Source organism: Helicoverpa armigera, chromosome 24 (genome assembly GCF_030705265.1).
Source record: "Helicoverpa armigera isolate CAAS_96S chromosome 24, ASM3070526v1, whole genome shotgun sequence".
Taxonomy (NCBI): Eukaryota; Metazoa; Arthropoda; class Insecta; order Lepidoptera; family Noctuidae; genus Helicoverpa; species Helicoverpa armigera.
In genome coordinates, this window is record NC_087143.1 from 2,652,121 (window position 1) to 2,664,503 (window position 12,383).

A 12,383-nucleotide genomic window follows, 5' to 3' on the forward strand; every position below is an offset into this window, starting at 1 on the left:
ACTGGTTAAAAATAAATGTTGATTTAGTACATCTGTGTTCTAAAATTATTGATCAGCATCCACAAACCCTTAGCTATACGGCTTTGCCCCGGTCTCCCCTATAGTGTTGAACTAAAAAAAAATAGAAGTAGCACATTTATGGCAGTAAAAATATTTATAATTTTTTGACTGTTCTATTTTAAATGAATGAAAAGTGATTTTTCTTTTAAATGAACAAACATTATAAAAATAATATTTGGCATTTTTAGGAAGAGTTTATTTTTGGTTTTCATTTATTAATGCTTTAATTTTCCTTTCTTTCACATTCTTAACTCTATGACTTGAAAAATAATTGTAAAGGAAAAAAACATTTCAAAATTGAACCATTTATCAGTCGCATCCGAATCGCTGGAACAAAAACCGTTCGCTTCATAAACAAAAGATTTATAGACAGCTCCAAGCTTTCATAATGGACGAAGAACCACTACTTATTGATAAAACAGTAAAAAAGATTGAATTTTTATTCCGATGCACCGGTATAAATATAAAATCCGGCACAAAGACCAGAAAGGACATGATAAAAAGTCGCACCGTTTACATTATAAACTTCCTTTGGTTAAACATTGATTTGGCCGGGGCTGTTATGTGGTTTTTCACTGGTATTGCGAACTCTAAGAGTTTCACAGAACTGACGTACGTCGCTCCATGCATTACTCTTAGTTTCCTTGGTAACCTGAAGTCTCTATTCCTCATATTACGTGAGAAACATGTTGATAAACTGATCCAAGTCCTAAGAGATTTGGAAATCAATGAGAAAGCTCGTCCTAAATCCGAAGAAACAGATGCTATAATAAAATACGAACATAATTTTGTAACTACTGTTATATCAGTGTTGAATGTTTTGTATTTTGTGTTGTTAGTAGCATTTGCTTTAAGCCCCGTGTCTCTAGTTGCTTTAAAGTATTTCACTACAAATGAGCTTGAGTTGCTTCTGCCATTTTTGATCGTTTATCCCTTCGATCCTTATGACATTAGGTATTGGCCATGGGTGTACCTGCGACAGATTTGGTCAGGTATGTAATACGCTGTTTCTTTTTATATATTTTGGTACTCTGATAAAAATTGCACCTTAATTTGAAGCCAATTCTTTTTTGGCAAAAATATTTCTAGCCCAATTTGATCAGTCACCATGTAAGGTGTATTTAGTTTCTTTACTGTCACTTTATTATAAACATTAAAAAATAAAAATTAAACGTCATATTTACAGAAGTCGTGGTCATCATAGATATCTGTACCGCAGACTACTTATTCTACACTTTTTGTACGTACATTCGCATGCAATTCCGATTGCTCAAGCATTATATTGAGCGAGTGATTCCTGAAGAAGACGCCAGTGGACGTTTAACTAACATTGAGGACGTTAGAGCCGAGTTTGTTCTATTGATCAAGTGGCATCAGGATTTAATAAGGTAGGTTATGAATTATTACTAAACATACCATAGTAAAGGACTCATGTTATTAATTATGTAAACTTGTAAACTTAATAAAAGGCCTGATGGGTATGATGAGCCTAATGTAAGTTCACATATTATTTATCATGTAAATAAAGGTAATAAAAATACTTAGCGATATGCAGATCGGTATGGGAAATATTATTATGTGGTATGACATCAAAGTTCGTCAAAGTGTTGACTAAGTATATTTACGAATATAATTTCTCTTTCTTAAAATAAAATTCTTGGTAGCTTTAATGTTCTTATTATTTTCAGTTCAGCAAACATGTTGGAGACAGTTTACACTAGATCCACGTTATTTAACTTCGTGTCTAGTTCTGTCCTCATCTGTCTCACTGGATTCAATGTTATGGTACTGTTAACAAATAATGTAACTCAAATTTTTTTAATGACTAGCCGAGCCTAGCTTTCCGCATTTTCACCCACGTCCCGTGGAAACTACTGCACAGTATCGGGATAAATATAGCATATGGAACAGTATCCTCAGGAACAGCATTCCAACAGTGAAAAAATATTGCAAATCGGTTTAGTAGTTTTGGAGCTTTTAGGGTATAAACAAAAAAAATGTTGCTCGTATTATATTATGTATAAGTATCGAAAACTTTGAGCAATCGCTATGTTTTTGAATGATTTTTATATGGTAACTATGTGCCTGTATATGATGCTTTATTAATATTTTCAGGCAATCTCCGACGTAGCTTTCGTGGCAACGTTCCTAAGTTTTCTCTTTATGAGTTTACTGCAAATATTTTTCTTGTGTTTCTTCGGGGACCTCTTGATGACTTCGGTAGGTATTAACACCTATGCTCTTCATCTGCGGATTTCAATAACTGATCACTGTTTTGTAACGAGAGATTAAAATTTGAAATAATTTACAAATTATCATAGATACATGAAGCAAAAGCAAAGTAATGGAGATAACTTTATAGAAATCTGCAATACGATAATTAATAATGTACCTATATTGCTTGGTTATAATTCTTTCAGAGCACGGAAATAAGTGAAGCAGTGTACAACTGTCGTTGGTACTTAGCTGATACCTCTCTTGGGAAGGATCTGCTTTTGGTACAAACAAGGTACCTACAAATTAATTCATAACTTATTTTAAGTGTTATATAAATATGCGTACATTTGTTTATGTTCGAGAAAATAAACAATATCAAACCTAAAAAAAAAAACATAATTAATTTCAGTTTATAAGTTTGAAATTGAAATGGATTTTTTGTTCCCAGAGCCCAAACTCCATGTAAATTGACGGCATCAGATTTTTCCGAAGTGAACCTCAAAGCATTTATGAAGGTATTTTGCTTAAATAAATTTTTATGTATTAAATCGATTATTTTTTTCAGATCATTCAAATATTGTCTTTTTATTTCAGATTTTAAGCACAGCTTGGTCTTATTTCGCCCTTCTACAAACCCTCTATGGAGCACCGACTTAATTTATTCCTTAATTACTCTATATCAAGTTACTTTACCTTACTTACGAAATCACCTAGTCAATTTAGCATACGATCAATTTTACCACCAAACATCCTTAAACTTTTTTTACGCACCTAAACTAAATACCTGTACTTATATTTTTCTCTCTACTTTTTCTGTGTAAATTCAGAGTATTAATTCAATAAAAAAAAATCGCAACCAATCTTAAACCAAATCCGGATGACTTTAAACCTTTATCCCGCCAAACCTAACCGGCCGCAATTGATCATCCCCACAAGAAGTACATCCCGGTACAAACCGGCAGTTTTGCGCACCGTCCCGGGAGCGGTCTCGATATTCCTACCGCATGACTAATGTCGCTAGATATATTCTGAATCAACTGGATTTTTGCTACTCTCACGTTTTACAGGTTAACAAGGCTATGTGAAGGAGATGCTTTTTTGTTTCAATGTTCCTTTTGTAATGTAAAACAATAGAAATTCAATTGAGTGTCGCGCATATCTGCGCTCCAAAGTTAAGGCTAGGTCTAAGGCCTACGTCCGATATATCGGTGACAGTTTTTTTGTAGGAGAAATATAGAACACGCTCATAGCAGTAGTCCAACGCACACATCCTATACAAAAAATCGGTAAGGAAATCATAGTCAGGATGTCCTACAAAAATTATGTTTTTCTGTCTCAGAAGAAGTTTGACGTGGGCGGGAATCCTAAATGTGAGAGATAGAAATTGGAAGGAGAAAAGACCGAAAATGAAGACCGTCATTTGTTTTGATTGGTTCACGACGAAAAGGTGCAATAATCATTACTAATTAAACAAGTACATTTAAGACTTTTTAGTATCGCTATCATTGTATAAATAAGGTCTCTTTATACTATGTCGCTGTCTTCACCATTTTAGTAGACAAAATGTTACAAGTTTATTTTGTGAAAAAAATTCAATTTTCATTGTTAAGTAAAACACACAGTTTCATAAAAAGCATTGTCAAAAATAAACGACAAAAATACATAAGTAAAAATTCGTGCTAGCAAATGATTAAAAACTCACACTAGAACGTGGCTTTCGTTAGTAATTCACTAATTATATAATTATACAGTGGTCGTGCTGTAATTTTGTTATCAGAATTTCAGCGGGCTTCGCGATCGGCTTGCATTTTAATGATGCTACTCGTATTTAATATAATTGCTGTGACGACTATGTGGAAATTGCATGAAAAGTTAGCACAAAAAGTTCCTGAAATCATTTTGTTCCTGAAAGTATGTTTTTTGTTACATTTTGTACAATGGCCAATGTGAAAAATCTTTCAGTTTTACCCCATTTATTGAGGACTCCGGGACGCCGGTGAAATTACTGGTGGCAACTTGTAAAAGTAGCCTAGATAAGTATCAATTAGTACCTACGTGTTTTATGAAAAAACATTCAAATTAAAATAATTTATTTCATTTAGGCCTTCACTAAGCACTTATGAACGTCAAAAATTATAAAAAAGTTTGATTCTAGTTGCTCATTCGAAAAGTAGCTTCCTATCGAGAAGAACGGGCAAGAAACTCCATGGTTACTCTTTTTAAAACATAATAGGTATACCTATTACAATTGGTATGTGTGGTTGTATTGCACCTCATAAGCAGAAGTTTAAATTGTATTACTTATGTAATAGTTGTGAGCAAGCATTTTCTATAAAAGCTCCTCATTATGGCCATTCAGCAAGACCGTGGATTACTTAGACTGTCCAGCAAGTAATACAGGCTATCTTTACCAATAACAGCATACTAGATCTGTCTTTAATCAGTTTCGGATGGCACGTTAAACTGTAGGGCCCGGCTGTCATTGAACATCCTTGACAGTCGTTACGGGTAGTCAGAAGCCAGTAAGTCTGACAGCACTCTAACCAAGGGGTATCGGGTTGCCCGGGTAACTGGGTTGAGGAGGTCAGATAGGCAGTCGCTTCTTGTAAAGCACTGGTACTCAGCTGAATCCGGTTAGACTGGAAGCCGACCCCAACATGATTGGAAATATGGCTCGGAGGATGATGAGATCTGTCTGACTAGCGAAAATATCAGACTTACTTCTAACATTTCCTACAAAATTACTGGCATTAAACGTTGATTTTCAGCTGCAAACGGTACGAGAATTTGCAAAGCTATTACGTAAATTGATAGCAATTATGAAATAGGTATTAGTTATAATTACAGTGATGCTACCGAGGCCTATTAATAAATATATTATTTATGAGATAAAGAACAAAAAATATTAATTACAGCCTATTTGGCAAACAATACCTATGTTTACGAAGGTTATGTAGACTTCGATAGAAAATAAAACTGGCACATTGCAACTTCGTCATAGTATGAAAAATAAAAATAATAGAGACGTCCAATCAGTTTGGGAGCCTGTGTTTCTTTGATCAATCAAAAATACGTAAATATTTAACGACCATCGGAAACTTAGACATGACGAGATCCAAATAGAAGTACCTAAGTAGGCGAACCCGTGGCAGAGTTTATTTGAAGGTTCTGAGATTAAGAGTAGAATATAGAGTTTCACCCTTCTAAGCAATGCAATAGTCGAAAAAAGCAGGAAGAGTACGAAAAAGTAGCTCAAAACAAGGCACTGCTCTGCTATGATTCACTACAAAGAAACACATAAAAGCTACAAATGTAAAGTAGTACGTGAACAGATTACAAGATAAAACGCCATATTTGCAAACTAAAGGTTCCAACAAGCACGTCTTGCAATTTGTCCATGACTCCATGACACAGCATTACGAGTCGTGGTCACAGACGGTTGGGTTTGGTGACTAATTCAAGGTCACCAAGCTTGTTATAGATCCAGCTATACTTGGAAATAATTCGCATCAAAATTTGGAGAACTGTAGTAAACTGGCTAAGAAAGGAGTAAAAGGGCAAGTGAAGTTTTTGAGCATCCTTCAACTAACTTTATAGGAATATATTGAAAGCAGATGTAAATATTGACAATAGTAATGTAGCTAAAGAAACCTACATATGTGCAAGAGAAGAATTTGAAATACCTAGTTTATGACAAGATGATGACTTCAAAGAAATTGAGTGAGAACTTAATGAATAAAACTGATGGAGCAACAATTGAAGAAAAGGAACTGATATACCCGATAATAATCAAAAGATAAAGGCACGTAAGAAATATATTTTTAAAACAATGGAATTGGAATGTCTACGCCATACTGCAGTCTAGACAGCGCTATTGTTTACCCTAAACCAATGTTATGACTATCGCGGCCGCTTTGAACCAAACACACATGACAAAGTTCAGTTCCTGCAGTGCTCTTCTACCGGTAACATATCGTTCTAAACTTTCAGGTATCAAATATTAAAACAACCTCACATAGAGCTTTATTATTTCCAAAATTGCTGTCATATAATTCCTCAGAAATGAAGATAAAAATGTCCAAACCACTAATATTCGATCAATCGATCGAAAAACTCGGTGTTCTATTCCGATTTTCAGGAATGAATATAAAAAACAAGATCGTTACGCCACTGGACACAATCAAATACAGGTGGCTATACACCTTGAATTTCCTCGTAGTTTTTTCAGCAATTATCGGCAGTGTGTACTACGTAATACTTGGCATAAAACAGGGCAAAAACTTCATTGAAGTTACCAGTGTTGCTCCTTGCCTAACCTTTTCTATACTGTCAATGATCAAGTCTTTATATCACCTTATGTATGAAGAACATATACAAGAACTAATAGATCTATTAACAGAACTTGAGATAAGGGAAAATAACAGAGAAAAATGTATTGAAAAAGAAGAAATAATTGCCAATGAAACAGGGTTTTTGAACAAAGTTATAAATGTACTGTATGTGCTAAACTGTTCAATGATAGTAGTCTTCGATATGACTCCTATGGTGATGATAGCTGTGAAGTTTTACAAAACAAATGAGTTCGAGATGCTGTTGCCCTATTTGGACGTGTTTTCGTTTATTCCGTACGAGCTCAAATACTGGCCTTTTGCTTATATCCATCAGATTTGGTCAGGTAAGTAAGCTTATGGGAATTAGAGCAAGGAGTATCTATTCAAGTATTGATTCTACCAAAATTTTCAGAATGCGTCGTACTTTTGGACATGGCTGCAGCTGATTATTTGTTTTTCACTTGCTGTACTTATATTCGAGTTCAATTCAAGTTGCTACAGTATGATTTTGAAAGAATGATTCCTGATAGAAGTATTTCTAAAGGAGTGTTTTATGAAGAGAACGAATTGCGGAACAAGTTCACTGAGTTATTGAAATGGCATCAAGACATTATTTAGTAAGTGTTTTGATTTAATTCTGTGATCACAAAAATCTAGACACACGGCAGTGTGTCCGCCAAGTTCGAGCAAAAAAAGCGACACACCGGCCGTGGGTTATATTACACGAACCATTTCGGGCCAAATTCGACCCCCCTGTAACTCAAAATCTATTTTATTCACGCATATCAAATTTCTAGTATCTGTTGAGACCCCCTCACTTATCTAAAATACAAAATTTCACTAATATACCTATTGTAGGTCTTGAGATATTGACGTCAGAAAATCGCTATTTTTACTATACACTCACTGATTGACTGACTGACTGACTGACTGACTCACTCATCAAAAACCTAGACCACTTCCAATGGTCGTATTGACTTGAAATTTGGCATGGAGGTAGGTCTTTATGTCAAGGTAAAGGGAAAAATCTGAAAATGGCCAAGTGTGAGTCGGTTTCAAAATAATGAAGGTGTTTTATACCCGGTGTAAATTTATAACACTAAGGAACTAAAACGAACTAAATTTATCTATATTTATATAATATATCTTCGAATGGTACAAAGGTTTGTATTTAGTCAAAGTAAAGTAAAAATCTGAAAACGGCCAAGTGTGAATCTCTTTCGAAAATAACGAATGTGTAACTTTGATCCACGAACATAATATGTGATAACATGTCATGTCAGTCAGTTGGTAAATCTAGTCCATTTAGTTAATCTACTTCATTTCTTTGTAAGAAACATAGTGCATATTAAAAAAATCTAAAAGATAGTATAAATGAGACATTTCTTTAACTAACTTCATCATAAGAAAAAAATAAAATAAACAACCTTACAAAAATAAATGAAATCCCACCCAAAACAAAAATGTGAAAGACTGCCAAGTTCGATAATATGGGGAATATGGGGATGCTTCGCCTGTAAAAGAAGTGAGATCTGAATAAGTACCAAGTTCCATACACATACCTCAGTTAAAAATAGTTACTTTTTAATGATGTTACTTGGCAAGTTTTAATAGAAAATTAAATACTTGATTCATTGCGTTTAGTAGGTTAATAACAAGATGTATGAAAACTTGCCATGTAACATCATTAAAAAGTAACTATTTTTAACTGAGGTATGTGTATGGAACTTGGTACTTATTCAGATCTCACTTCTTTTACAGGCGAAGCATCCCCATATTATCGAACTTGGCAGTCTTTCACATTTTTGTTTTGGGTGGTAAGGTTTACTGTATGGGGCTATATGGGGATTAACTATTATAGTAATCTGGATGTGTAATAGTGGTGGGGATAAATAATAACCCATAAGGAAAAGAAAGTAGATAGCCTAGCAACATACCTACTACAGGCATACGAATTGAATAAACCGTTATGTCAGTTTTGGAATTATTAGGTACAATTGCAAAAGTAATTGCTAAAACCGCCCTTATTTCTTATTGCTCAATAAATATGTGTTTGTGTATTTATGTTTTCTGGTAAAACTGTATAACGATATATCACAATTTTAATTTCCAGCTCATCAACTATTCTTGAAATAATCTACTCAAAGTCAACGCTATTCAACTTTTTATCTAGTTCGTTAGTGATTTGCCTCACTGGATTCAATGTTACGGTAATTTCACTGTTTTTATCAACTGCATCTGCACAACTTGCATCATCATTACCATGTCATTATGGTGCATTTGCACATTACTGTGCATGATACTTTTGAATTATTTATGCTTGTGAATCGGGGAAATCGTGGTTTAATGTCCTGAGATTAGTATTAGGGTTTGCTTTCATTTTCGCTCATTATTTCTCTGTTTGAGAAGAGGTATGTCTCCTGCAGGGAGACAGTAAAAAAGGCTAATGATGATGATGATGTGGTTGATGATTTTAAGAATGAAAGGTTTTAGTTTTTCTTATACACAAGATAAGATTGCAGAACAGCTAACATGAAATAGAAATTCGTTATCTGAAAAATATAAGACCAACGTTGTCTAGATGAAGCTGAAGATCGCTCAGAAGGTTTGGGTAGATAATGGTCCAGTTTGAAATGCCTGATAATGATGACGAATAACTTATCAATGTTCCTAGTATTTCATCTATACTACCATTCCATAGCTTCAACATACGTATTTTTCTCATCAGTTTCTCATCAGATTCTTTAATTGCATATTGTTTTTGTATATCTTCTTTCAGATAGTAGACGACATAGTTATAATTATAACATTTCTGACATTCCTGTCGATGGCGTTAATGCAAGTATTTTTCCTGTGTTTCTTCGCTGATCTGATGATGACTGCGGTATGTATTATTTATCGAAATACTATTTAATGATTGTCTTAAAATTATGCCTATGGTTAGGTGAAATCTATACTTATTCTAATATAATAAATTTGAAGAGTTTGTTTTTTTTTGTGTGAACGCGCAAATCTCTGGAAGCGCTGGACCGATTTAAAAAGCTCTGTCAGTGTTAGAAACTCACCTATCAAGGAAAGCTACAGACATTTTTTTTATTGGGATGCTCTGTGTAGTTCCCAAATGTATCTGGGAAATAATGCCTATACCTACTTGGTATTTGACCTGTTATTTAATTTTTAACGATATTCTACTGTTTCAGAGTTTGGAAATAACCAATTCAGTGTACAATTGCAAGTGGTATTCCGCCAACATCAAAGTTGGTAAACAAATTCTCTTCGTGCAGACTAGGTGACGTATTTAACATTGTTAAGTATTTGTAATCCTACAATTATAACGACTCTACTATAGGGCCTTTGTCATTTAATGCTTTTGTCAAATATCTAGCGTCATTGGAGATAGCTACTCCTAACTTCGCTGCAGTCAAAATGTAGGTATCTATGCAGAGAACACTCCTCGCGGTCCTCAAAAGTTATTTGACAATATAGCTAATGCTATAAATGACAACAAGGTAAACTAAAATATAGCTAAGGTAGGGTAAACTAATACATAGATATAGAAGTTATAAAACTTCTGACGACAAGTTCTCAAAATACAAAAGGAACTTTCTGGAAATACTCCTTAATTAACAAAAGCGTACCTATTTGATCAATTGCATTATTGTCTACATAAGGATTGGAAGAGAAACTAGGAACTAAGAAACTAACTAGAGTGCTATTTCTTGTAGCTGTTTTCTAAACTTTAGTCCTATTTCTCTACATATTTAGTTTACTTTGCAGGGCTCAGGAGCCGTGCAAACTGACAGCCGCTGGATTTGCTGATGTCAACTTGAATGCCTTTATGAGGGTAAGTTGGTAAATGGCACATTCTATGTAATTCTAATTTAATAATCACCCACATTAGAATTGCTGCTAAATATTTCTAAACATAAATTACAGCCCCCAAAGCACAGATTTCAGCTAGGTATCTGTACTTTGGGGAGAAGTTACTTGCCCAAAGAGTCAGCTCTGTGCCAGCATATCCACATATCGCAATAACTACAAACGTGGATGTTTGGATTTACTTTTGTATTTGTATGTAGATATATGGACGTTTCCTACTGTTTCCCGCAATACCCACTGCACGACTTTTGGAGGAATTTTACAGTATTTACGTAATATATATAGCTTGTAGAAAATAATATATGGTCAGGCATATAGCTGATAAATAATATTATGATTTTCCATCCACAGGTTTTAAGCTCAGCATGGTCATATTTCGCCTTGCTGCAGACAGTGTACGGCGCTAAATAGAATACAATTTTCATTAATATACCAATACTGAGCACTTTTACTTAAAAGCTGCACGGAGCATTACAAGGTCTGTCCATTAATTAATGATGGATAAACACTATTTTGCTGATGGCTATACTTTTCTGCGCTTTCACGCTAGTGGACTATCGGCTCGGTTTTTTTACGCTCGACACTTTCCGAGCGATATATATCCTATCGCGCGGTTTGACATATGTATTTGTTATGCTATTATGAATTTGTGAACTCCTGCACGATTCGCTCCGATAAACCGCACACAAAATCCGCTAGTGTGAAAGTGCCGTAAAGTAGCGAAATAGAGATATATTTTGAATACTTACTATTCATGATTCAATCCTTTTAGTATTGTTTAAAAGTTAGAATTGTTATGTCATGATAATAAAGACATTCACAATTTATACCAGTTTTATAACTGCCTAAGTACATCGATGAAGAAAGAATTACCTATGTATATGCATAGGTAGGTATCTTGGTTTTTATGGGGGTTTATAGTAGGTAGTATTAGTATACCTTTATAGACGAAGTTAGTTCAAGGATTATACTGTACAAAAATCGTCCAAATGCCTGACACATAAATTTTCTGAATTCTTTCTTCTGAAAACTTTGTCAAAATCAATTTGTATAGGTACTTACCTTATTATATATCTTGTCCAGCGAAATGAGGGATGCTAAACAGGATTATAATAAGAGGCACAAACACCCTGTATGTATGTAATACACCACCCTGTATAATTGGCTATGACTATATGTAATGCAACACCAGTGTTCAACGGGTAAGCTGGTTATCTTTTGGATGCAAGTAAGTAATTCATTTAAAGAGTCCCTAATGTAGCCAACGCGTGATACGAAGTAGTAAAGCTAAGTATGATTTAATGTACCTAAGTACTTTTTTGGTTCATTTATTTATTTCTCAACATATTATTAACAATTTTAAATATTAAATTATAAAAAAAAAAAACACGTAAGTACTTATTTTTCCTCCTTTTTCCTCCCTCATTAGAAATTACAAGTTTATAGGTACTAATATTATAATGCTGTAGACTGTAGAGTTTGTTTGGTTGCTAGAACGTGCTAATCACAAATTGAACTGATTTGAAATTGTCCGGTCTAATTTGAAAAATTCTCGTGTTTTAGGTAGCCAATTTATCTAGGAAGGCAATAGGATACTTTTTATCCGGGTTATTACAGGACGCGGGTGAAACCGCTGACAGAAGCTAGTATCTCTATATAATTAGACTCGTCCATGAAATGCTGGCACTACATGATAAAACGAGACTAGTATTGATTGTTACTTGTAATTGTACCTAACTGAACCTTCAAAATTCAGCTCTTCTCGTCACGTTGGACCCCTTTCAAAGGAGCCCGTGTCTACTAAGTACTTTCGAAATTATAAACGTGAATCATTAGGTAAGGAAGAAGGAGGGCTCACAGGCGCAAAAGTAGGCAATCCCATTCACAATATTTCAC

At 34.3% G+C, this 12,383-nt stretch overlaps 1 protein-coding gene across 1 annotated transcript; it reads left to right on the forward strand.

Moving 5' to 3' along the window:
• Nucleotides 1-300: 300 nt before the first annotated feature.
• On the forward strand, nt 301-10,898 carry LOC110380647 (uncharacterized). Its single transcript, XM_064041004.1, has 14 exons — nt 301-1,052; nt 1,247-1,448; nt 1,749-1,845; nt 2,176-2,280; nt 2,481-2,569; nt 2,726-2,792; nt 2,872-2,922; nt 6,268-6,952; nt 7,021-7,225; nt 8,722-8,818; nt 9,388-9,492; nt 9,809-9,897; nt 10,386-10,452; nt 10,839-10,898. Exons 1-14 carry the CDS (start codon nt 449-451, stop codon nt 10,896-10,898), a joined length of 2,523 nt encoding a protein of 840 aa, XP_063897074.1. The 5' UTR covers nt 301-448.
• The last annotated feature ends 1,485 nt before the right edge of the window (nt 10,899-12,383 follow it).